Source organism: Eretmochelys imbricata, chromosome 12 (assembly GCF_965152235.1).
Source record: "Eretmochelys imbricata isolate rEreImb1 chromosome 12, rEreImb1.hap1, whole genome shotgun sequence".
In the NCBI taxonomy this organism is placed as follows: domain Eukaryota; kingdom Metazoa; phylum Chordata; order Testudines; family Cheloniidae; genus Eretmochelys; species Eretmochelys imbricata.
Genome location: NC_135583.1, coordinates 16,845,583 through 16,872,772, shown reverse-complemented (window position 1 = coordinate 16,872,772; position 27,190 = coordinate 16,845,583). Strand labels below are relative to the sequence as shown.

The window sequence follows — 27,190 nt, the reverse complement described above, 5'->3', positions numbered from 1 at the left end:
TAAGACCTATAGAACATAGAGGTTAGTAAACCTTTGGGGTGTCTGTAATGGAGAGAAAGCTGCAGAAGAGTAACAGAATAGTGAAGAAAGTGCTGAGGTATGAGCCTTAAAGTGACCTATGCAGATCTGCAGTATAAAGAAAGGGAACGCTGACTGGGAACTAAGTTCAGCACAATGTTAAAATCAAAGGCAGCTGAAGCAATGCGCAACACAGATTTGTCCACATGTGCTTTCCCCAGGTACTGCAATCTCAAGGGGAAGATTAAAATGGTTGATCATGCCACCAGTGCTAGAAATAGCTTCCCCCTCCCTCCTGCTATCTGACATTATAAAGAGAAACGCCACTTGTTTCAGGCAGTCATCTCCTCTGTTGAGTCAAATCCTTCCACCTTCTGTGTGGGGATGGACGACCTTGTAGCAGTGGAACACATCCGGTTATGCTATACATAAGAGCCATGATTTTCTAGCTATTAGGCTTCGCCATGGAGCCAATCTGCGGCCATGTCGGGGGAAAGAGTGAGGATTTCTTTTCTTCCTCCTCCCTCTGCAGATGTTCCCAGTGCCCGCTAGTGCTCTGATGCAGGAAGGGTTCTTAAGCATATTTAAGCATGTGACTAGTCCCATTACTAATTTACATCCATTTGTGTAGCTGACATGAAGAAAATTATAGGTTGCACAAAGAGAAACGGAAACAATATTAATAGAAACTCTAGTGCAGACATTGGTATGACACAATCTGACAAAGACTTGGGCTAAGAGTTCAAACTGAATTTCAACCTAGAATGGTTTTTTGTTGTTGTTCATTTAGACTCCATCATGTAAGCTGCTCCATAGGGGTGGAACCTTGAGACCATATGAAGCCCTACTGCCTTCATTGGGGCTCCAGGCATCTGCAAGCATGGAGTAGCAGCAGGGTTGGGGCCTTCGTGTCTAACACACACACACACAACTATAAAATAACTGCATGCACAAGTCTCTGTGCTGCCACGTAACTTTTTGTTGTGTAACCCTTGCCCTCAATAGAACTGGATTTCTTGTATTCATTTGTCACTTGTCGTGTCTTATTTCAAATGTAAGTGACTTTGAGACAGGGACCATGTTTTGTAAAGCATTTAGCATATTTTGGGCACTAGACAAATAATAATTATCGCAAGTTTCCTGGCCATTGGCTAGGTTCTGTGTTGTTTCTGATCCGTAGAAGTCATGGTTCCGTCTTAATATTTTAGTTCTAAGTGAAATAAGTGAGTTAATTTAAATACATACAAATAAGATCAGTAAGATAATTAAAGTAAATGGCACCTTTCAGAAAAGTAGTACAGACTTCTAAATGTCAACTATCTGTGCTGGAACAATGACTTCTTATTACTGAGTGGAAAAGAACCACCCTTCAAAGTGGAAAATGTGTCCTGAAGCTGTTAGTTTTTTAAAATGAATTAATAAAAATATAAATTCCAAAACTAAAATGTTTGAATAAATTGTTAGAGCTCTATTATAGTGACTTTTGTTAAAAGTGAAAAATGTTTTATCATTCTTTGTTTTTCTTAGTGAGTGCAATGGTACGGCAGTATCTGTATTTAACAAAGAAGGGTGCTTGGATGTTGTGTTACAATATTTGAAGAAATTTTCCACAAATATAGATCTGGCTATCTCAGTAGGTAAGTGGCGAAAAGGGTAGTGATCATCATGTAGTGTTTTGAGCTACAAATATATACCTAGCTTTTCAATACACTGTATTATATGGTCATATTAATGATCCTATAGATTCACAACTGAAAATAAGAACTTCAGAAAGCCTTCTTCTAAAAATTACACTTTGGAGTTTGACATCTTGTATGCTTGTTTTCCCTCTCACTCAAGCATGACAATACACCATTCCCCTTTTGGAGTGAAGATTTTCTGGAGAAAAATAAACTAATTTAGATTTTTTAGGGATGAGTTTGTAATGTAAGGGGGCACCATCAATTGAAAAATTACACTTCTCTCTGAAAATGTTTGCTCTAACTAATATTGTTACAAGTACTTCAAAACATTTCCGCTGTTTCTCTTGTACAGTCAGTCAGGGCTTGATCCACATACTTCATGTGAGTAACTGAATTCAGTGGGACTGTTCTCTGGGTAAAGTTATTCATGCCCAAAAGGGTTTGCAAGACTGAGCTCCAACATTGCTTTCACCTATTTGTGCGTATCTTTCATGCAACATAAAAGGAGAAGAAAACCCTTTTTTAGTTGAAAAACGGTTATTGTTGGGGCAGTGTAGTACCCTAAACTACTTTTATCCCACACTTGTGAAATTGAACAGCTTTCATGATGATAGTGTCTATCCAGTTAGCGATCTGAAAACATGACATTTTTGTTTGGTTGGTTTTTGTCACTACAGCACATTGCTTGCAGGCAGTGACAGAAGATAACCCAGAGCTGCTTTCTTCTTTCAATGCTTCTGCGCACCAAGTATTGGAATCCATAATGTTGTCCCAAGACAGTACCATGGAGCATATCCTTTTAAGGACATTGTTGGCAGGTATGATCAACTGGACCCTAACTTTTATATTTGAATATGCTGTATAGAAAGTAAAGTGGGATGGGAGAGGCAGAGGTTTTAGTTCTCCATCATGCCAAAGTAATAGCAACAAATTATGTTGTTGCCAAAGTGCCAGCTTAGAAGCAAGAGCTGGGTAGATTGTTCTCAAATCTATTCCTGCCACTGTTATGCCTTTGTCAGGGAGCCTGGGGTTTCATGTCATTTTTCACAGCCACGTAGCGTAAGAGAGCCAATATCTGAATCATGCCTAAAGGCACTGTCTCTTGATTGTGACTTCAGTTCCAATTTGGTTTGGTGTTACTCATTCATTAGTTCTTACTAAGGAAATAAGGCAGTAATAAATATTAAAGAAACTATGTTGCTCTTGACCTTACCTACACTGGGCTTTCAAGCATTTGGAAATAGATTTTGAACTTTGCTTTAGCAAGAACAACATTTAAACCATTTCTAACATGATTTATCTGGCCACTCTGTGTGAGGCCAACCTATTATACTGTAACAGAGATTTTGAAAGCAGTTTTACACCAGTTTGGCCTGTCCAGGCTGGCCAATCAAGACTTGTCTGAAATTGGTTTAGCTGGAAGAGTGTTGAAACAGACTTTGAAAATCTGTTTTCAAACATGGTTTTTAAAGCCCAATATAAAGTGCCTGGGCCATTGGATGCTTTGCCTTCAGCTTCACCATCTTGTGTTACACCTTCCAGTTAAGATGCTTAATTCATGATGATTTCTGACACTGAAGTACAGTTAACTAGAATTCTCCTATCTAAAGCACTCAGTACCTGTGCTTGGACAGGGAGGGTTTTATTTAATTTCTTTTTATTTTTTGACTGTTTATAGGTCTGACGAATAATAAAATCAAGCAATGTAATGGGAAAGAAAATCTCTCCCTTCGTCCTTTTAAGACCATGAATAGCTCAAAATTAAACTCATTCAGTGTCCTGAAGATCTGCTATATAAATCAGGAAACGTGTCACCAGGATTGCCCTATGGAAATATTTTGTCCATTTTCACGAGATGAGGTTTGCCCCAGCTTAAGGTTTTGGGCCTTGAATGTTCGATATAGGTTGACACTTGAAGAACTGAACAGAAAGACGCAAGTCTATAGGAAACTCCTAAAATTTCAGTTCATAAGGGACTCATGCCTTTCTGAAGGAGGCAGTTGTTTATCACTTTATGCAAGGGATTGGAAATCGGGGGGCATGGGTTCTGTTTTCAGCCATACCATGAAACCTCTGATCATGGGGAAACTTTTATGTGCCTTAGATTCTCCTTTTATAAGATGGGGATCTATATCTGTGTTTGAAAAGTACTTTGAGATTCTTGATGAAAGATGTGGCATAGATACTGAGTACTATAGTTAGCACAAGCTCTGGTTTTGCAATGGCTACAAGAAGGCCGTGCACCATGTAGCTTAAAGGTTTTGACATTCTAACTCTCCCATGTTTAGGCTCTGTCTGGAATATAAAGGACACCATTCCATCCAGTAGCCAGGCAAGCACAATAAATGCTATCCTGAAGATTTTCTCAGAATCACTAGTGGTGGATGCTGGTGAAACAGTTATTCACATGAAGGAAGCTGAAACACAAAGATTAAAACTCACTGCAGAGGCAGAAACTGAGGAAAATGTGGGTGATATAATAGACAACTCTGTATTGAATGAAGATGATGAAATGGAAGAACCACCCAAAGGAAAAATCAAAAGAGACAATGACATTTCAGATCTACTTCCAGTAAGTGTGGCAGATTGTGGCTGACATAGCGCTTAGGGCAGTGGTATGCTTCTGATAGTCTTTGGTTAACTGTCAATCTCAATTTCCTGTAACTCATTCGCAGAAGGGTGAAACTTTCCCAAAAAATTCAGCCACAGACTCCTGGCATAGAGAATTTCATCCTGATCTGTTAAAGTTTGGCAAAGTTATAAGCAACTGAAAATGGGATCCTATAATGGAAGGTTCATCCTTAATTATAGACAGAGCTACCAGAATGGTATCAGTGCTATCTCCTTTTCTCTGCCAGCTGGCCACCCAGACAGGAAGTAGCAGTGGCTGCGGGGGGCTGGCGTGTGGCTTCCCCCCCTTCCTCTACCCGCCCCCCTTTGGCATAGGACCATCATGCTAACCCCCATCATGCAGCCACAGCCTCCCCATGGAGTGGGAGGCGAAGGGAGCCTTGGCATATGTGCCTGTCTTGTGAAATTCCAACACTTACCATGATTCTGCTGTGATTTTTTTTTTTTTAATCCCTGTAGTTTACAAAAGGGCCTTACAACTAGACCAAATTTGGGCAGTTTTTCATTGGGACAGCAAAAGGCATATGCCTGACACAAAGCCCAACCTTTGGCAAGTTTCAGGTCCCTGCTCCAAAGCATGGGGGTGCTAGACCTTTTCAGATGAAAGATTGCCAGAATTTAACAAGGGCAAAACAGTAGCCTCCTTCTCAGAAACCAATGAGTCATTATGGCTGAAATTTTTTAAAATAAATTCAGCCTGAAGCAGACACCCAGCCTGTCAAATTTCAGCCCAAATGGTTAAAGTTCATGAAGTAACTGAATTAATGGGAAGTGCCGGGCAACCTTAGTAGACAGTGGTACCAGTCACACCTATAATTCTTTTTTACAAATTATAAGAATTTGGACATATTGAAAAGGGGGAAAACAGAACAATTCTGAGATTTTGGCAGGTTTTGATGAGATTAGACCTTTCAGGATGACAAGTGGCATAGATACTGAAGTGAACTTGATCCAGGCTAATGCAATGCTGAATGAGTTGTTTTTGTTTTTTTTTTTTACTGCCAATTTATCAGAGGTAGGCAATTAAGAGCTCACACACCTCCGAGTCTGGTAGTGTTTTTGAAGCAGAGATCTCATACCCGTCCAGCGAGACCTATTGTCCTTAGAACAATATTCCCTACTAATCTCACTTGTGATCTGTGTCTATTAGATAGAGGTTCTATTAGTCTGCAGAACGAAATACTAAACAATTTCTGCAGTTTGGCACACAGCAGTATTAGTAGAACATTTGATATTCTCTGTTCTGTTAGTTTTTTATGTGACACCTATTCACAATTATCATATTTTATCTGTTTTGGTTGACAGTCTAGTTGCTTTAAAACTAGAGTGCTATCCTCCAAAATTAAGTTTGTTTGTTTTCTATAGGCTGATAAGTGGGAGCTGAAACAAGTGACAGCCTTACTGATGGCTCAGCAGACAGCCCTGGAAATCATTGTTAATATGTGCTGCAGTGAAGGTATGTAGGCCGCTTTTTCATTGTTACCAAGGCTTCCATTTTTAGTAACATGGCAAATTTAGTTGGACTGTTCTGGGATCTTATCTAACTTGACCTGCTAATCCTCCCATTCTTAAAAGTGAACAAACCATGGATTTGCATCCTTTAATGCCCCTTACTGTACATAAAGAATCTCAAGATATTAATTTCTAATCCTTTTTCCTATGTGTTTGACATTGCAGATTTGAGGTGTATCAGTTTCAAACTTCCCTCTTTGTTGGAGTCCTTCAGCAAAATTGTACGCAATCTGAAGCCAGGTTTCCACTTAAGTTTCACCAGACTTAGCTCTGTTGATTAGGGGTGTGTTTTTTGTTTGTTTTTGCCGTGACATAGCTGTGCTGTCAGATGCCCTAGTTTCTGCAGTTATATTGGCAAAAAAGTGCTTTTCTGCTGTAGCTTATTTTGCTGGCTGAACACAGGAAAACTGTATCAGCTTTTGCTGGGATAACTGCATCTACAATAAGAAAGTTTTGCCAGGCTTTCAAGTGCAGGCAGGGCCAAAGATTCAACAGATATTCCGTCTTCAGTTAGTGGCTGGGTGCACTGCAGCTCAGGTTTCAGCTTTTTGTGGTGTTGCTATCCAGGCCCACTGTCAAAGAGGGAAATTTGAACCCGATACCATTGATACTTCTAAATTTAAAAAAAAAGGGGGGGGGAAATTTTTTAAAGAGTAATGTAGCAAATGTCTTTTTATGGCTCTGGAGCAGCAACTCTTTTGTTTACTCACTAAATGATAAAATCATCAATGGTTGGTTTTAAAAGAAATGGGACAACACCATTGAAATGTGCATCGTTTATTCTTTGGACCTTCTGTGTGAAGAATCTCTTAGTTTTTCTTATGACTGCAGCAATGCGAGAGAATCATTAGTTTGTTTTTAAATCATGGTTTATATATAATATTCTATTTTTTATCTCCATTATTGCTATAGGACTTGCTATAGCAGCTGCAGTTGAGCATCTCAGTTGCTTTCTTTAGATTTTAAATAATTACAATAACTCTATCTCTGTTTTTGTTAATCTGTGCACCAGACGTTTTTATTTTGCGGATATTAAGAACTTTCCCAGTTGTCTTGCAACTATTTAAAAATGTCAGCTTGAAGTTCATGAAAGTAATTTCAAAAATTAACTGTCTGATAGAGTCTTTTTTAAATAGTACATCTTGACTTTCATTTTTATTTAATTTGTAGGGGGATAAATAAATAACAAAGGCTTTTCTAATCCCTTGTTTTGCTTATGAGAGTTTCCTAGGCAAGCCTGAGGGCAACACCACTAAACTTACTCAAGCCCACCTCTCCTCCCATCCCCTTCCTTTATGTGCATAGATCCACCTCTTCAGTTTTAGGTTTGCTGCTGTTACTGATAAACACTCTTCTTGGGGAAGAATATGTGGATAAACTCCCCCTAGAGCAATGCATGAAAGTGATGATACTAACCACCAACAAAAGAGAAACTGATTTATGCATGAACTTCTGTGCAAATATACCTAGTACACTGGAAAAAAATAGATTTTTTTTTATTAATTTTTTGTTCTAGTAAACTTAATGGTTATTTGCAGGAATAGTAGGTACAACATTTTCAGCTGGAAGTGTGGTTTTCAGGTTGATAATGGCTCTTTAAGAATAACTTACAAAACCTCTTCCCCCCCTGCTACTCTCCTCTCCTCCCCACCCCACCCCACCCAGTTCTTTATGTCCCAGGACATTCAGTGCTATTAAGGCTTTGATCCTACATTTGGATCTGTACGGAGTGTGCAGGAAGGTGGCTCCTGAGCAGAATCCTGGACCGTGAATAGGATTCCGTGAGCACCTGGATCCACTTGCAGGATTGGAGCCTCAGTTTGTTACAGTGGATCGATCTTCTGCTGTGCAATCACATTCTTGTTATGGAGCTATCTTCTTCATCTTGCGTTGGCTTTCTTATTCTCTTTTGTTTTGTTCCATTTGTCCGTTAGTGTCTTTGCATCCTAGACTTGTGGAATGCAACTTCAAAAGTGGGAGGAGAGGCAGTTTTGTACTGTGCTGACAATAGGAATTATATGCGCACAATGTGGTTTGTGCAAGTATTTCACAGGGCTCTATGTACATGAAGCTTCTTTTGAAAACAGGCTGCTTTACTTTTAAAAGGGGGAGGGAGGAATTTTTTTTTTTCTGTTTTGACTTCAGCAGTTAGTCTGTCTCTTTTTTTCAATACTAGTTTATTAGTCATTCTTTTGACAGTTAATAAAATAATCAAATAACTGAGGAGTCTTCAACATGAATATTAAAATAAGTAGCTGAAACTTTTAATCTCTCATACTACTGCTCCTGACCATAACGTAAATTTGATCCCCAAGCTACCCACATTTAGGTGATAACTTCTTAAGTAAATCTTGCTGGTTCTGATGAAAACCCTACTAACACCATATATTCCCTTTGGTAATTTCTACCATGTGAGAAAATCTGCACCTAATAAATGAAGGTCTTTTTAAACTGAATATCTCATCTAATGAACAGTAATTCATAAGATTTCCTCATTTAATTAGAAAATCTCTTGTGGGTAGCTGCATATGCTGCTGTTTGTTTACTCAGTATAAAATACAAACCCCTTGCATTACTACAGTACTATCCAGTCCATGATTAGACGGAAATAAGGTCTATAGGAATTAAGAGGAATCCAGAGACAGGTGTTCATTTAATTTTCAGGTTGCTTAGGGACTAAGATATTTTGATTTCCGAACTTCAGCCAGTGTACTGAATTCAGACATACCCTGCTTACCAGGCGTGAGACAGACTCCACACCCCAGATCCTGGCTTCCTTTCAAGGGGGCATAAGGCAGGGAGCAGGAGTCATCAGGTGGGGCTGCAAATGTGGGTTTGACTGGGAATCATCTGTAATGAGGAAATATATAAATATATTGTTATATATGTATATATGTAAATATATTCCTTGCCCTCTACAGATGCAGTCTTGGAATGAATAAAAATATACCAAACTCAGCATTCTGTTCCATCCTGTAGTACTTGATAAATTGAATAAGCTTAACCTAAACATGAGCCTTTTATTAAAATAATTCATATGATATTGGTTTAAAGTGTCTTGCACAAGGCTGTAGGCTTGAAATGTACTAGAGCACTAGTTCCTAGAGACTATCATGTAAAATTTTTCTGGAGTTAAACTGGGCATCAGACACTAGTTTGCACACTAGATAATTCAGGAGTTGGGTTGTCTAGTTTGTGCGTGACTTCAGATTTCATTTTTAAATCTATGTTCTATTCTCAGATCCCTCTGATGACGAATGGGAAGAACTCTCCAGCAGTGATGAGAGTGATCTGTTTATGGAGAATTCCTACGATGAGGGCAGTGGGCAGCCCATGTCACCCCTTTGCCTCTCTGCTGAGGTTCATGCAGCACTCATGAACAACCTCATTCCAAAGAAGGTAGAACTGCTGTATATCATCTGATCACAACTCAAATTCAGTCTTTTCACAGTTTGATTTAGACCCTAGTTTAGACCAACAAATTATTCTAATCCAACTATAGTACAGGAAGATTTATCTTTGATTAACCTTTAGCGTTTTTTAAAAATCCTAGATATGTAGCATCATTCATGCAAGCTGACTTAACTTAAATAATTCTGTGGTGTAAATGAGACTAAAAAATTCCTCCAGTATGTCAGGAATGAAGTCAGATATTGAGCTTTTCTGAATTGGTGCAGGATTTTCCAAGTTGGATATATTAAGGGTGACCTGCATAGAGAAAATGGAAATTGTACAAGCCATGGGAATAAATGCCAGTTTTCACTCCTATCCAGGCTGGGGGAGAATGCCAGAGAGCAAACTGAAATAAATACAAACTTCTCCCCCTCCCCCTCTTAAATTGTTAATTTCTATAGTCTACTTGCCAATTCTGAGTTTGCTGTTGAGTCCCCAGAACTCATCTTAGTAGGATTTCACAGGCATCAGAAAATATGAAACATTGATTTTTAAAGTGACTATAATAAAGATTTTCTTAAACACAGTACACAGTCCCTGTGTCTACGCACTTGGAGGCTCTCTGCTGCATCAATGCTTAGATCGATTCTCCAGCATGACTGTTCTGGAACCTCAACAATTAGCCTTTAACTAGTGAGAAGATTTCTATATGAGCTGTAAGAGAGGCAAAATAAACCGTCTGTGCTGACTACCCTTCACAGCCTAGATAGAGACAAGGTGGGTGAGGTAATATGTTTTATTGAACCATCTTCGGTAGGTGAAAGAGAGAAGCTTTTAAGCCTCACATGAAGCTGGAGGTCGCCTGAAGAAGAGTTCCATGGAACTTGAAAGCTTGTCTATTTCACCAACAGAAGTTGGTCCAATAAAAGATATTACCTCACCCATCTTGTGTGTGTCTTCCTGGGTCAAACGTAGCTACAACAACACTGAAAACTTCATAGCCTAGTCACATCATATAACATTCTTTCTAGTCTACTAATAGCTCAAGAGGATGTTAAACAGTGGTTGTTAAAGGTAGACATTTTTAATCCAGCAGTTCCAGATAACTAGCACCCAAAAGTTTTAAAGGAGGTAGCTGAGGAGCTTGCAGAACCATTAACATTGATTTTAGGTCTTGGAATGCTGGGGAAGTTCCAGAAGACTGGAAGAAAGCCAACTTTGTGATTTAAGAACATAAGTACGGCCATACTGGGTCAGACCAATGATCCATCTAGCCCAGTATCCTGTCTTCCGACAGTGGCCAATGCCAAGTGCTTCAGAAGAAATGAACAGAACAGGTAATCATCAAGTGATGCATTCCCCACTTCTGACAAACAGAGGCTAGGGACACTTCAAAGCATGGTTTTGCATCCCTGCCTATCGTGGCTAATAGCCATTAATGCACCTATCCTCCATGAACCTATCTAGTTCTTTTTGAACCCTGTTATAACCTTGGCCTTCACAACATCCTCTGGCAAGGAGTTCCACAGGTTGACTGTGTAGAAATACTTCCTTTTGTTCATTTTAAACCTGCTTCCTAATTTTTGTTTTGGTGACCTCTAGTTCTTGTGTGATGAAAGAGAGTAAATAACACTTCCTTATTTACTTTCTCCACATCAGTCATGCTTTTGTAGACCTCTATCATATCCCCCCTTAGTCGTCTCTTTTCCAAGCTGAAAAGTCCCAGTCTTATTAATCTCTCCTCATATGGAAGCTGTTCCATACCCCTAATTGTTTTTGTTGCCCTGTTCTGTACCTTTTCCAATTCCAATATATCATTTTTGAGATGGGGCGACCAGATCTGCTCGCAGTATTGAAGATGTGCCAAATATGGTGCCAGTATTTAAAAAGGGTAAATGGGACATTCTAGGTAATTATTGGCCACTCAGTCTGACATTGGTTCTGGGCAAGATAATGGAGTGGATGATATGGGTCAATTAAAAAAGAATTAAAGGAGGGTGATATAATTCATGCTAATCAACATGGGTTTATGGCAGATAGATCCTGTGCTACTAACTTGATATCTTTTATGGATGAGATTGCAAGTTTGGTTGATAAAGGTAACTGTGTTGCCGTAATAGACTTTTGTAAGGCATTTGATTTGGTACTATATAACATTTTGTTTTAAAATTAAAACAATATAAAATTAACATGGTACATATTAAATGCAGTGGAAGCTGGCTAACTGATAGGTCTCAAAATATAATGGTAAATGCGGAATCGTTATTGAGCGGGTATGTTTCTAGTGGGGTCGTGCAGGGATCGATTCTTGGTCCTAAACTATTTTACATTTTTATTAATAGCCTGGAAGAAAACATAAAATCACTGAAAGTTTTCAGGTGACCCAAAAATTGGGGGAGTGGTAAATAATGAAGATGACAAATCGCTGATAGAGAGCAATCTGGATTGCTTGGTAAACTGGGCGCAAGCAAGCAATTAACATTTTAGTACGGCTAAATGTAAATGTATCCGTCTAGTAACAAAGAATGTAAGCCATACTTACAGGATGGGGGACTCTATTGGGAAGAAATGACTGAAAAAAGATTTGGAGGTTGCGGTGGATAATCAGTTGAACATGAGCTCCCAATGTGACCTTGTGGCCAAAAAGGCTAGTGCAGTCCTTGGATGCATAAATGGGAATCTCAAGTAGAAGCAGAGAGGTTATTTTACCGCTGTATTTGGCATTGGTGTGATTGTACTGTCATACTATGTCCACAATTCCAGAAGGATGTTGATAAATTGGAAAGGGTTAAGAGAAGGGGCACAAGAATGATTAAAGGTTTTGAAAACATGCCTTGTGTAGTGATAGACTCAAAGAGCTCAATCTATTTAGTTTAAAAAAGACGAGGTTAAGGGATGACTAGATTACAGTTTATAAGTACCTATGTGGGGATCAAATATTTGATCATGGGCTCTTCAGCCTAGCAGAGAAAGACATAACCCGTTCCCATGACTGGAAGATGAAGCTAGACAAATTCAGACTGGAAATAAGGAATAAATTTTTACGTATAGGTTATCAACCAGTGGAACAATTTACCAAGGGTCTTGGTGGATTCTCCATCCCTGGCAATTTAAAAATCATGATTGGATGTTTTTCTGAAAGATAAGCTCTGGGAATTATTTTAGGGAAGTTCAGTGGCCTGTTAACAGGAAGTCAGATGATGATCATGGTGATCCTTTCTGCCCTTGGAAGCTATGAATCTAGTTATTTTTATTCCTACCCTTCCCTGCCCCAATCTCAGCACCAGTTTCTGTGGTTAGGACAATTTTTGCTTTTGCTCTCTAGGCCACTTTAACAGAAGCAGAGCCATGACTCTTACTGTTTATTTTAAAATATATGTACATATACTTGGATCCTTCTCAAAAATACACTGTATTTTGTTAACAGGTTAAGAGATTTGGGTTGTTAAAACTTGTTTCAAATTCATCTTTACAACTGATGCATCCCAGGAAAAATAACTTTAATCCTCCAGTACTTAAAAGGACACCAACTTAAAATATCATGTTCCTGGAAAAATATTTCACCTGCTACTTCTACAAGTAACAACTCAGATAACTGTAACTGGCAGCATGAGAAAAATATTCGTTTTAGTTTGTTTGCTTTATTTGACAGTGTTTTGGGGTTTTTTTTGCTTAGTCACTCTTGCTTTTTCTGTGTAAAGTCAGGTGAGTTTCCTCTGGGTGTGTAGGTTTTTCATGCAGTGACAGGGAAGAGGAAAACATTTTTTAAAATAAGAAAATGGGACTGTAAAATAACAAAAATTCAAAGGGGAACTTCAAGTTAGGTGTAACATCTGAGACAAGTTTGAGTACATTTAAAAAAAAAATTGACTGATTTCACATTGAAGGTGTGTTCCTTTGTAATAAAAAGATCAAACTTCCAAACATTTTGTTCAGTGATAGTATGTACTATGAAGTCATATTGGGAACTCTGCCATTAGGGATTGGTGTTAACATAAAGATGCTTCATCTAACTGTGTTGGTGAAGTAGTTTGATTTCTTTCAGACAAGGATCCAGAAAGACACTGGAGGATCTGAGTAACATCTGTTTTTTGGATTTTTTTAAGCCTTTCCTGTCATTCTTTGGTAGTCTGATTTGTTCCGTCCTTGCTACAGAGTTCTTTGTGTGAATAACCAGAGAACCCTCCAGAGATCTTCCTGTTGATCTTTCTGCCTTTTCAGCTGCGGGAATCTTACCTCAACTTTTTAACCTTAAAAACTTGGTATGAGGGATTGGCAAAAGTTATGGGTTGTTTATTTGTAAAGTGCCTTGCTCGTTCTTAATTGTGAGTTGCCAAGGTAACATGCCTCATCTTGTTGTTGTTGTAGTAGTTTGGCAGTGTGATAGAATTGAGAACAAAGGGGGTGTCCACATAAGATAAACTGTGTACTCTGTCAAACTGAACCTAAAATATCTGGCAAGATCTGTGGATTCTGCAGCATTGTGGAAATTATGCAGCATATTTATTTTAAATTGTTTAAAGAGGTTTTTGATTAAATATGGAAACAAGTAATTTATAATGTAATTTAATATAAAAAATCTTTATATTATGCGAAACCCAGGGCATAACTTCATTGTAGAAGTTGTCAGGAGAGAAGCTGGAGATTCTGGGAGTTGAGTGAATCATGGTTGGAGTTTTTGACATCTGGGGAAGCGCTGGAGGTCGTTTGGGATTGTGGGATAAATATGTAGGTTAATGTTTCTGCTGAGTGATCAACAAAGAAATACACATATTGAATCTATTTCCCTAAGTTAAGTATCCTCTCACCTTCTTGTCAACTGTCTAAATGGGCCATCTTGATTATCACTGCAAAAGTATTTTTCCTCCTGCTGATAATAGCTCATCTTAATTAATTAGCCTCTTACACTCTGTATGGCAACTTCCACCTTCTCTATGTATATATGTATCTCCTTACTATATGTTCCAATCTATGCATCCAATGAAGTGGGCTGTAGTCAACGAAAGTTTATGCTGTAATAAATTTGTTAGTCTCTAAGGTGCCACAAGTACTCCTGTTCTTTTTGCGGATACAGACTAACACGACTGCTTCTCTGAAAGAAATAGCTAACATTAAACTGTCCTTCACCCCGAAAAAACCTGTTGCTGAACTTTTTTTTCCAGATTCTTGAAAAAACAGCTTTTCCGAACAGCGTTGCTGTAGACATCTGTATGCACAGTCCATCTTGGAAGCCATTAATTAGAAAGTAGGAATTTCTTTGACTTTTTTACATTTTCAGTGTATTAATGTAACACTAGATCTTCAGTTTCAAGATCTTTTGTACCACAAACATTGATATTTTGTGTGGTTCATCTTGGGTCACCCTAGAGACCTTACAAGCCTGCTACATTGTTTTAATAACAAGATACAAATATTTACATGTAGATACTTTGTGATCCCCAGTTAAATTATACCCCACCTCAACATTGCATAATTAAATTAAAATTCTTTGTTTATATTGATCGTTTTTTAATTAATAGAGCCTCAATAGGCATATTTCTTTTATTTACTTTGTTCCAGAATGAACACAGTACAGTGCAGAGCTCTAATGTGTCTCCATAGCATTTTGTTAGTATCAGATGTGGATTGTCTTGGAGGAGCTTCAACACTTCAGTCACTTGCACAGCACCTCTCCCAGCTAGTTTTTTCTCAACCAGGTAAGTTTAAGGCCATAGTGATAAAGAAACTTAACTCAGAAGGGTTTGATTGCTTCTATTATAAATACATTTTATACATAGCATTTAATTTAATACTAGTTTATTACTAATCCCCTCCGCACTTCTTTCCAAATGCAAGAAAACCTGATGTTGGGAATATGCTGCCATGCACCAAAGCTATCTAAACCCCACGTAATCTACTTACCCAGGAAAGCTCTGATCAAATAAAGTTTTTGGAGTGTGTAGTATATGCAAGCACTAAAATATAAAGTGACTTAACCTGTGAGGGAGCCCCATCCTAACGTGAAACCACATCATCTGTATTTGGTCATCACTACCTGTGATGGTGACAGTTTTTTCCATTGATCACATAAGGCAAGCTATTGTCAGGGAGAACAGGACTTCTCCCGAGTGTGTCTGAACAAATCTGAATTTGCGAGAATTCACTTCTCTGAAATGACATGTCACCAGCATTATAATTCAGGTTAGGCACCACAGGAAGCTAGTCCCAAAGTGATTTCCAAAGCTGAAACAAACTCTAGTATTTGCATACTTATCAAAATAGGAAATATAACAGGCCTCTCTTTCTCCAGGGCATAAGTTATGTGTGTATTTTTTGTGTACCACTCTTGAAAATGTATATCTCTAATAAATTTAATCATCTGCCCCAAACATTTTACGTTTAGGACTAAACATCAAAGCTGCTTATCAAATTTCCTGGAATGATGATGATTTAATTTGAATGAAGATGATAAACCTGTTGGACAATGTTCTTTTAAAACAGCACTGTTGTGGAGTAGCAAACTTATCCCTGTCTCTAAAAAGCTTCTGTGTTAATTCCACTGAGAGATATTGTGAAGATTTTCCAGTTACTAATGCTGCTTTCAGATTGAGAGGTGACCAGCTGATAAGCAAGCATGCTGGAAATTAATAGTTTAAGGGCCCATCTACACTACAAGAACAACATTAGCCCATGATTCTCTGCTGTGGATAAGAGTGTCTGATGACAGATGCTCCTAGCTGTAGCAGATAATCTTGCTAACACACAATTATTGTTGACAGGCCTAGAAACACTGTAGTGAATTATGTGGACTACTGGTATAAGTAGCTGTTCAAAGCTCTAGTCTCCTAACTGGGATAGGAATCTGTAAGGTGCCACAGCAGGTTTTTACTCTTGCAAAAGCCTGTAAATAGCAACAAAAGCACATTAGGGGAGAATGAAAAGTGTTAAAATACAGAACAATATGCACGCAAGAAGATGGTTGGTATTGGGGAACAGTTGAGTATTCAAAATTTTGTGGGCACAGTTTGAGTCTTAGGTTTCCAGGGTTTACTGCATGCCAGGGGGAAACTAACAGGTGAACAAACATGTTCTGTGCGTTAACTGGGGAGATATTAATATTCTGGGTGCATGTTGGAGCTCAGAGTCCCAGGAAAAAGACTGGATGTCTTATAAATCTGCTTGAGAGAGCTAGGAATTGAGTTTTAAAATATGCCCTTAGCTCCTTTGCAGTGCTCCTCTTAGTGCTCCAGTGGGGCTTATGGTCTGAAATATTGTTGTGGGACACTTGTGCTAAATTTTCAGTTTGGCCTTAAATAGGCCTCTCTTTTTGCGTGCATAATTGTACGCCTATATTTTATGTCATTTAGAAGTTCTAGTCCTGGATTGTTTGGGAAAACTAGGACTTTAGACATCTGTGGCATAAGTTGTAGGTACAAATACACTTCTACCCTGATATAACACGGTCCTCGGAAGACAAAAAATCTCACCGCATTATAGGTGAGACTGCGTTATATGGAACTTGCTTTGGCCCCACCTGTTCTTTGTTCCCTGACCGCCCTCTCCAGAGACCCCCATCCCTAATCACCCCCAGGACCCGATCGTACCCTCCCCCTCCCCCCTTTCCCCTGACTGCTCCAACCCCTATCCACAGCTCCTGCCCCCTGACAGGCACTCACCGGCAGCCCCGGGAAGTGGAGCAACACGGCCCCAGCCCACTCCACTCCGCCACGTCCCAGCCGTGGCACTCCGCTTCCTGCCACTGGTGAGCGCGGGGAGGTTGGGGAAAGGACGCCCTCCGCACTCACCGGCAGCGGGAAGCGGAGCGACGCAGCCCCAGCCTGCTCCGTTTTCCTTGCCCCAGCCATGTCACTGCGGGGGAGGGGGCAGTTGGGGAAAGGTCCCGCATTCACCTGTGGTGGGAAGCGGAGCGCCACACTGGGAACTGGCGGAGTGGAGCTGGCTTGGGCCAGGCTGCTCTGCTACCGGTGAGTGTGGGGGGAATCCCTTCCCCCAAGCCCCCTCCCCTGAGCGACACGGCTGGGGCCGGGGCGAGGGAAGCAGAGCAGGCTACTCCCAGCCCCCGGCTAATCTTCCGGGCCACTCAAAAGTGCCCCCTCCCTCCCACAGCTCCTGCCTCCCAGGCCCTGGGGGGAGAGCCCCTGACCGCCCCCAAGACCTCTGCCCCTTATCCAACGCCTCGGCCCGGAACCCTTAACACACTGCTCAGAGCAGCGTGTTGGAGCTTTACCGCGTTGTATGCGAACCCGCGTTATATCGGGTTGCGTTATATCGGGGTAGAGGTGTATGAACATGAAATTGTTGGCAGTTTCCACCTACAAAGCTAGAGGCCCAGTTTCTGAAAATCTAGGTTTTAACGTAGAGCAGCACCAATAGATGTGGAATAGAAGGAAATTTTTCTCTGCTCTCAGTGCAGAAAGTCTTTAAAATGATTTGAAGTTTGTTCTGACTCTTTGGCTTTGTGTTTATTTTTGAGCAGAATTTCCTACACACACTGAATTCCTGGAAGCCATAACTAGTGCTATGAGGGCTCTCTTGCAAACAATGGCATCAAAGAATATATCTCAGGTGAGAGATTTTTCTACCAAACGTTGGGCATTCTGGTAGATCGAGGTACAGTAAATTTACATCAGATTGTACTTGAATGGTTTTGAAAACAAACCAATCTTTAAAGAGTGCTAGATTCTTGTAACTTGATGTTTAATGCTTTAAGCATTGTGACAATGCTTATTAACACTGCTGGAATTGTAGGTTTAACAAAATTCATCCTAATTTTTCTCATAGATAAATAAGGTTGCTGAAAATAATATGCTCCTGCAGCAGGGGTGGGCAAACTTTTAGGCCTGAGGGCCACATCTGGGTATGGAAATTGTATGGCGGGCTATGAATGCTCGCAAAATTGGGAGGTGGGGAGAGGATGAGGAGATTAGGGTGCGGGAGGAGGCTCTGGTCTTGGACAGGAGGTTGGAGTGCGGGGGGAGGCGGGCGGATGAGGGCTCCAGCTGGAGGTGCAGGCTTTGATGTGGGGCCATGGATGAGGGGTTTGGAGTACAGGAGGGGGCTCTGGGCTGGGATTGAGGGTTTTGGAGAGCAGGAGGGGGATCAGGGTTGGGGCTCAGGGGTGCAGGCTTCAGATGGCCATACCTCAAGCAGCTCCCAGAAGCAGCGGCATGTCCCCCCATTGGCTCCTATGCTGACGCGCAGCCAGGTGGGTCTGCGTGTTGGCCTGTCTGCAGGCGCTGCCCCCACAGTTCTCATTGGCCATGGTTCTCAGCCTATGGGAGCTGTGGGGGTGGGGGCAGTATGCAGAGCCCTCTGGCTACCCCTGTGTGTAGGAGCCAGAGGGGGGACATGCCGGCCGCTTCCCAGGAGCCGCACGGAGCCACGGCACGTGCGGAGCAGGGCAAGCCCCCGACCCAGCTTCCCAGCAGGACCTCGAGGACTGGATTAAAAGGTCTTGATGGGCCGGATGTGGACCCTGGGCCATAGTTTGCCCACCCCTGTCCTAGAAGAAACCTTTCACGCTAATTCTGAGCCTGGTGGTTATTTCATATACATATTTAAAGAAAAACAGTTGGGCTAACTTTTTCAAAAACAAATGTAAAACCGAAGCTGTATCTGTCTGTGCAGCAGCCAGAGTTTTTAATTTTTGTGTGCTAAACTACCAAGGCTAGTGGCGGATTCTTTCTTGCTTGATAGCTTCAAGGCTGTATGCCTTTCTAAAAGATGTACTTTAGCCGTACAAGTTATTGGTTCATTATAGCGGTTACTGGGGGAAATGTGATATTCTTGTCAGACTAGATGACCTAATGGTCCTTTCTGGCTTTAAATGCTATGAATTTATGAATAAAGAGTTTCTGTAGTGTTTATTAATGGCTTAGAAGGAGTTATTCAAATATTTCAGGTAAATATGTGGCTTTTGGTTTAGGGCTTTTTACCTACAGAGACATGACAATGAGTCTCGAGCCTTTCTGGAGGAAATTCCTGAAGGAGTAAAAGGATAGTTTAATAATCTCCATGCTGATTCCATCTTCAGTCTTAACTTTTTTCATAATATACTGATGCTACTTATCTGCTATAGGTTTGTCTGTCTTATATAGACGCAAATGACCTAAAGATTTTTCTTTGAAATAGTGTTTCTCTGGAAATTTAAATTTGTCTGACATTTACTTTTCTTCCCTTTTTTTTAAATAGTGTATGACTCCTGAGCAGCTGATGACTTTATGTGAAGCAGGTATTCATAGCAGTAATATCAGTGTTAGAGTAAATGTAGTTAGCATCCTGGGAATTGCTGGCAGCGTGCTGGCAAAAGTAGAAGATACAGCTGAAACACTAAAGGTAAAAAATACCTTGGTAGCAACCCCTAAACTGCTTTAGTGGAAATTACTTGCCATTGTTTTATAATGCCATGTTTTTAAAAATAAGTATCTCTTTTCAGATGATTGGAAAATTTCTTCTTGAGGTTGCTATGAAGGATTCTTCTCTTGTGGTAGCCGGAGAAGCTCTGGATGCTCTCTTTGATGTTTTTGCAGATGGGAAAGAGGCTGAAAAAGCAGCAGTTCAGATTAAATTGCTCCCTGCACTGAAAGAATTCCAGCCAGTCTTCAAAATGAGGGTAGGCATCTCACAAATAGTAACCAGTCCAAGGTCTCAAAACACAGTGCAAGTTAACACTTGAGATTAGTTTAGCTGCTTGTACTACCAGGAATTTTATGTGAAATATGCCCACATGATTTTAAACAATTCAGTGCATAGAAGAGAGCACAAAACCAAACCTCACTTACTGTTAGTATGCTTTAGATGGAAAGAAGAGTTCCTTTCTTGACCGTCAATTTAACCAGGGGTATAAAGAAATAATCCCATATTTACTACGAGGCACCTTTGGTGTCTAAGTTATTGTCGATCTTTTTCTGAAATTCTGGTAAGTTGATTCTGCCAATTCCTCCATGGGTAGAGAGGGCCAAACATGGTTAACCTTTAGAGAGGAGAGAGGAAATCCTCTTCTGAAACTAGTTTGACTTCTTGTTTTAATTTGCATGGGTGTCCAGATGTGTATATATTTATCCTGTTGCTGCTTAGTTAAGATAGTCTTAACCAGAATCCTTTACTTGTAAGTGAAATTATACAAGTGAAACTTCCGATCTCTCAAATTATTATTTTTTTCCTTTAAAAGGGGGTAAATTTTCAAAGCATTGTGTTACTTTAGCCAGGTGACACCCAGTAGGCTAAAAGCTCCAATATACTTTTAAAATAGATACCTTTTTATTTCTATAGTTTATTGCTGGATGGCCTAATATCTTTTAGCCCATCATTCTAGGGCACAACAAATTCGCGGCTGTCATACTCCACCAATTGACCCTTCATTAAATGTGGGGGTGTTCTGCACTTCATTTTATTTCTGAGTGCAGTGCTAGGTGTTTTCCCTAAAATATCTACAGAGGATAAATACATGTTTATACATAAATACAGATTTAACTCTGAAGTCGGATACCAATAATAGTACTGGTCAGATATCTGGCAATGATGTGCTGTGAATTTACTGTTTTTGAATAATTGAAAGGCAGGAGCATCATATCCTGCCAGAGGGTATCAGAGGAGTGCTTGGCTGTCCTAATCTGAAAAGCTGCCTTCTCAATTGTGGGGGTGTGTGTGTGTGTATATAATTTTTTTTTTTTTTTATTGCAGATGCGGAAAGAAGGAAAAGGACAGTACAGTACAGATCAGTTGTGTGTTCTTGACAATGTGAAAATGAATTTGAGAAGATTCATTGCCTATCAAGAGAAATTAGGGGGGGAAAAGACTACTTGAAACAGACTTTAAATTAAGGTTTTCTTTATTGATTGTCAAATATGTAAGTTTTGAATTCTAGAATTTTGGGGAGAGGGAGTTGTTTTTATGTTAACATTGCATTTCTTACATTATGTATATTTTATACTCTCTGGGAAGATGCAATATTAAAGCTGGATTCAGCATATTAAAGTATTGCATTACTTTGAAATTTCATGTTAATGCTTGTAAGAAATGGTGTTGCAATCTTGAGATATGTAAATACAGTTTACTCTCATTGTGTGGAAACCTTCATATACCCTGGCACAAAATTATACCACAAGGAATTAGTTAAAAAAATAAAATCACAGTTACCTACAAAGTTGAGAAAACCCATAAAAAGCTGAGATTTTTTTTTCAGATGATCTAAGTAGCGGCTAAATGCCTAAGAAAGTTAATGTGTACTGTCAGCTGTGTTCAGAATTGAAAGGGCAGCTTTGGCAAGTTTCCTGAGCAAAGTATGATAAGTACATAGATTGTGATCAGCATTTGGACTTTTTTTTGTCCTCCGAGGCTTATCAAAGAAGCAGCTATGTCAAATTCACTTTCATCCAGCATAATAAATTCTTATATGACAGGTAATTATTGTGGAAGTTAGTTTAGAAGAAACCCGCAAAAGATATTTGGCCTGATTTTTACTTCATTTTGTGGGTGTTCAGCTTTCTGAAAATCAGTTCAATAGGCTTTACTTCCCTTCTGTAGATCCTACATTAAGGTAAAGTTTGGATTCGGGGAAGTAATACACCTAATAAAAAATACAGCTATTTTTGTACTGAAATGTGATATAGAAAAGATTTTTATAAAAATTGTTGAACTGATATCTACTCATATGTGTTTCTTGGAGATTTTAAACTGAAATGCCTGTAAAATACATTACCTATTTTTGAAGAAGTGTCACTGATTATGGATGCATAAAGACAAAGATGGACTTTTATATATGAAAATTTTTTATTAATTTCTTAAAATGTATTTGTTTAATTCATGAAAACGAAAGTATCTCAAATACATGATGTAGAAAAATAAGTTTAGGGGATGTGTGTGTGTGTGGCTTTGGAGAACTGGGAATGCAGACATTACATCTAAAAACCAATCAGTTTTATTCATTATGTGAGGTGGGGCGAGATTCAAAGACCAATAAAATTGGGAAGAATTGAACACTTTAAAGATGTCAAGTATTGTATAAAATTTTTGGAGGGTGGGGGGGTATTTTTAGAGCTTGCCTGTTAAGCCTTGTTGAATGATTGAAACGGAATATTTGAAGACTTTAGTGTTCTGATGCTATTGTGCCAGTCCACAGAGATTTTAGTAGCTAACACTAAAATGGATTCTTCTAAATACTGAATATTTTAACTCTAATGTTCAGATTTTTACCCCTGTCAGCCCAGGAGTTTTTACCAGATTCCAGGAATGGATGTATTTTGCTTTATTGTTCAGTGTCCTAGTCCCAGTGAGGAGAAGAAAAAATATATTAATTCCTCTGGAAGAGGAGATTTTATTAATGGCTTCTGTGTGGTTTTCTTTTTTGGACAATGTTGAGTTTGTCCACAGGAATGATTTGTATATTTACAAAGTGTCAACTAGCAGACTTTTCTTAATAAAATATTTTTTGCAGTAAAAGTTAGAGAAATTAGTGTTGAAAAATTAACTTGGTGGTATTCTTCAAGAATGCTTTAGTTCAAACAGGAATTAATTCGGGAAAGACCTGTGTTATGCAGGTCGTCATTCTGCATCCTACAACTCAGATACCTCTGTGCTAGTCCCCTCCTGTCTGCAGTTTCTACAGGCAGTGAGAAGCTGTAGCACAACCCATGCTATCCATGCCCCTTCTCCAGCCTTCTGCCAGATCTTCTGCTTCTGCAAAAGCAGTCAAGTGCCTGTTCACTTGGCTCCTGATCTTTCTTTCCATTTTGTTTGGCAGTAGCATGCAGCCTTTCTTTCTTCTCTCTCTTCTGATTCAGATATTGAGCTGTGCAAATATGGAGCTAAATCCAAGCAGTGTTCTGTTTGTGAGGGCAGCTTTTAAAGGCTCTTTGGAAAACTAATTATGCCCTGCCTGTTCTCAGCCAGTTGACACTTGCACTGAATTGGGTAGGCATGTTGGGTATTGTCTCCCCCCCCCCCCCCTCCACTCAAGAAGCCATGACTTCAGCACAGAAAAGCCCAATCTGGAGACTTTGAGCAGAACAAAAAGGAAAAGAAAAGATATAATAATAAAAACTAAAAGATATTTTTACTCTGACTCTGACACCTTATCCCCTACTGAGGAAGGGGAGCTCTTGGGTTCAGATTCTGAGTAGGACATTCAAAAGATGCAACGAAAGTTTTTTTCCCCCTGAGATCATAGAATCCTAGGGATAGAAGGGACTGCAAAGGTCATCTAGTCTAACCTTCCTGTTTGAAACCACATGCATCCACAGTGTAGATCCAGCCTGAGCAGGCACTAGAGGACAAGCCCAAAGGCAGATACCTACCTTGTAAATCCTTGCTTGAGACAGAAATCCTGCTGCACCCATCCTTTGTGGATGTAATCAGAGAGGAATGGGAAACCCGGATAAGGGTAAATGCATAAGCAGGCATGCACTTAGATATTACAAGTTGCAAGAGCGAAAAAATGCCATTATAAGCATGCCAAAGGTCAATGCTGTAGTGGTATCTCTAGCAAAATATAGGGTAATCCCATTTGAAAGGGATTCTTTCCCAAAAATCCAACTGATAGAAATGTGGAAGCTACTGTCAGAATGGTCTTTTCAGCTTCTTTGGCCATCCATAGAGCATCCCTGATGGCTACGTTCTTTGCAAAAGCCAGTGTCCTGGCTTGATACCCCTAAAGCCATGAAGGACAGAGACTATGCTGATTTTCTGTCTACACTTAAGAAAATTTCTCTAGCAACAGCTTTTAGAGGCAGATGCCACAATGCATGCAATGTGATTTTTCATCCAGAGCCATGGATACAACTCATCAACCAAATGCAACATCTGGCTTTGCTCCTGGAAGGTTGATGTTTGCTCCAACAAATTCTGTGATAATCTAAATTCACAGGCTTTCTCCTCGTTGGGTAAAAACTAGACAAAATAGTGGCAGAAAGAGCTGCTAAACTGAAACAGTCGTTCCCCTGCCCTTCCCACTCACTACTTTGAGAAGGGACGACAAACCCAGCAACAGACAAAGATGGTCCTTCCGTCTGCCTCACAAATGTACCAGAGGAAAGAGAGCAGGTATACTGGGGAAATCCCTGGAACTGGGGATCAAGTGAAAAATCCAGAGTGGATCCACCGTCTCTTAAGAGCCCACTATGACAACAAACGATCATGCCTCCTCCCAGGCCTGAATCTAGGAGGTGGAATTTCCCACTTCTCAGGGCAGGTCTACACTAGCAGCGCTACATTGGTGCAGCTGCACCGCTGAAGCACATCTGGTGAAGACACTCTATGCTGACGGGAGAGCACTTTCCCGTCAGCATAAATACTCCACCTCCACAAGAGGCAGAAGCTATGTCAGCAGGAGAGTGTCTCCTGCCAGCATAGTGCCAGTGTGGACAGCACTTAGGTCGCTTTAACTTGGATCGCTCAGGTGGGTGTCTTTTTCAGACCCCTGAGCGACATAAGTTAGATTGACTTAAGTGGTAGCATAGACCTGCCGTGAGGAGAATGGTCTTAGTCAACCACAGACAGGTGGCTGAGAGAGGTAGTGAGTTGTAAATACTCCCTTGAACTCAGGGCCCTGTGCTATTTCTCTTTCATCCAATCCCCTTTCTTGAGTGACCCCATTCAATGTGAGTTGGTGTTAAACAAAATCTCGCATCCTTTTCATAACACAAGAACTAGAGGTCACCAAATGAAATTAATATGCAGCAGGTTTAAAACAAACCTGCGGAACTCCTTGCCAGGGGATGTTGTAAAGGCCAAGACTATAACAGCGTTCAAAAAGAACTAGGTAAGTTCATGGAGGATAGGTCCATCAATGGCTATTAGGATGGGCAGAGATGGTGTCCCTAGCCTCTGTTTGCCAGAAGCTGGGAATGGATGATGGATCACTTCATGATACCTGCTCTGTTCATTCCCTCTGGGGCACCTGGCATTGGCCACTGTCGGGACACAGGATACTGGGCTAGATGAACCTTTGGTCTGACCCAGTATGGCCGTTCTTCTGTTCTTATCTCCTGAACATAAGAACAATAGTAAGGATTCCCTCAGAAGAAAGATTCTTAGGACTGCTTCATTTTCTTCATTGTCCAGAAGCAAATAGGGGGTGATGGGTATCAGAGCCATCCTGGATCTCAAATGGCTCAACAACTAGATGAAGAAAATGGGATGGAGAGACTAGCATCCCTGTCCCAAGGGACTTCCTCATTTCTGTGGACTTAGCAGATGCATATCTCCACATTCCCATAAAATCATGCCACCACAGACAGCTCAGATTTGCATATGGCACAGTTCACTACCAATACTAAATGCTCCTATTTTGCATTTTCATCCTCCAGGGTCTTTGCCAAGATAGGCAGGCTCAGATTTCACGGTAGTCACTTGTATCCCTTCCTAGATGACATCCTGATCAGAGCTCCAACCCAAGTAATATTGCACAGTGCCAAAATCAAGATGCTAGATTTGCTTCAAGCACATGGATTTGTGATAAACACCAGGAATTGCTGCTTGACTCACTTCTCAAAAATAGCTCATATGGGAGTGGAAATAGACACTTTTGTGGTAAAGGTGTACCCATCACTGGTCGATTCCACAAGATCCGGAACCTGATATCCATGTTGGTAAAGTGTACAAGGCTGACTGTAGCTCATTGTCTGCAGCTACTTGGCCTCTTGTATTTGTGTTCAGGAATCACCTCATGAGCAAGTTCCCATATCAGGTGCATTTAGGCCTTTCTCCTGAGAGTATGGAACTGGTCACTGGAAAGCATGGTAATGGTTGCGAACTAGGTGCTGATCTCTCTGTAGTGGTGGACAATCACACAGCACATCTGCAAGGGTCTTCCTATAGGCCTTCCAGACCAGGACGTACAATCAGTGCCAGCCTGACAGGAAGGGGAGTGCACCTGGGGCACAGGAACTGTGCAAGGTGCCTGGAAACCCAGGGAAAGTTACCATAGCAGCATCCTGTTGGAGCTCAGAGCTGTCAAACTAGCCCTACAGATGTTCCAGAACTACCTAAAGGGTGAATGTGTTCTGGTCCAATCCAGCAGCAGGATCACTGTGGTGTATATCAACAGCCAAAGGGAGAACAAGGAGTGTAACTCTGCACACACAAGTGATGGAGATAATGGAATGGGCAGAGAGGACTCTCCCTTCCATGAGAGTAATACAAATGAAAGGAGAGCTGAGACAAAAGGCAGACTGGCTCAGGTGGTGCAGTCAACAACTCGAATGATGTCTGATTCAGGGGGTCTTCACTCTGATTTCATAGGAGTGCAGTCTTCCTGCAGCTGACCAGGTTGCCAATCATAAGAAGAAAAACTGGGTAAAGAACTTCACTGTGGAAGCAGACCCCAAATCCCTGGAAAGGGATCCTCTTCACACAGATGGTCACAAGGCCTGCCCGTTCCCCTTCTGGGGAAGGTGGGTGATCCAGAGGATAAAGTGAGAAGAAGCAAAGGCGATAGTGTGAGTTCCGCACTGGCTAAGGATACCATGGTTCTCTGAACTGACGTTGGAACTATCATTGCAGCTGCCGTTGAGACCAGACATCTTTTACCCAGGCCCATTCCTCCATCCAAAGACTGGCTACAACCAATAGCCTGGCTATTGAAAGGGAAGCGTTAGCTCGGACTGTCTTCCAAAGTGATTGGAACTTTACTCTCCTGCAGGCGAACTTCTACACTAACAGCCTACTTCTCCATCTGGACTAGGTTTAGCTTATGGTGTTGAGAACACCCAAAATCCCATGGATCCTGCTATCCCAGTTATCCTGGATTTTTCTTCAGGAAGCCACAGACAAGGGATTTCAGCCCAGCTCCGTAGCATATCAGATGTCATCTGTAAGTAGCGTCCTATTTATAAGACCTCCGGTTCCTTGACAGAGAACCCTCAGGTATCCAGATTTCTTAGAGCAGTCAGGCTGGCTAAACCTGTGATTAGACCAAACTTTCCTAGTGTGACCTACCACTGGTGTTAAAAGCCCTA

At 40.6% G+C, this 27,190-nt stretch overlaps 1 protein-coding gene across 3 annotated transcripts in view; it reads left to right on the top strand.

Moving 5' to 3' along the window:
- The window catches only part of HEATR3 (HEAT repeat containing 3), a 34,889-nt gene extending 12,189 nt beyond the window's left edge, over positions 1 to 22,700 (top strand). Inside the window, exons 5-15 of one of the 3 annotated variants that reach the window (XM_077831105.1) lie at positions 1,546 to 1,655; positions 2,378 to 2,518; positions 3,989 to 4,272; positions 5,697 to 5,787; positions 9,085 to 9,242; positions 14,399 to 14,481; positions 14,796 to 14,932; positions 17,713 to 17,801; positions 19,428 to 19,571; positions 19,672 to 19,848; positions 20,919 to 22,700. In XM_077831105.1, coding sequence (XP_077687231.1) covers positions 1,546 to 1,655; positions 2,378 to 2,518; positions 3,989 to 4,272; positions 5,697 to 5,787; positions 9,085 to 9,242; positions 14,399 to 14,481; positions 14,796 to 14,932; positions 17,713 to 17,801; positions 19,428 to 19,571; positions 19,672 to 19,848; positions 20,919 to 21,041 — 1,537 coding nt within the window. In that variant the 3' untranslated portion in view covers positions 21,042 to 22,700. Of the gene's footprint in view, positions 1 to 1,545; positions 1,656 to 2,377; positions 2,519 to 3,988; positions 4,273 to 5,696; positions 5,788 to 9,084; positions 9,243 to 14,398; positions 14,482 to 14,795; positions 14,933 to 17,712; positions 17,802 to 19,427; positions 19,572 to 19,658; positions 19,849 to 20,918 lie in introns of those variants that run through there. The other 2 variants (XM_077831107.1, XM_077831106.1) reach the window with 2 other exon arrangements.
- The last annotated feature ends 4,490 nt before the right edge of the window (positions 22,701 to 27,190 follow it).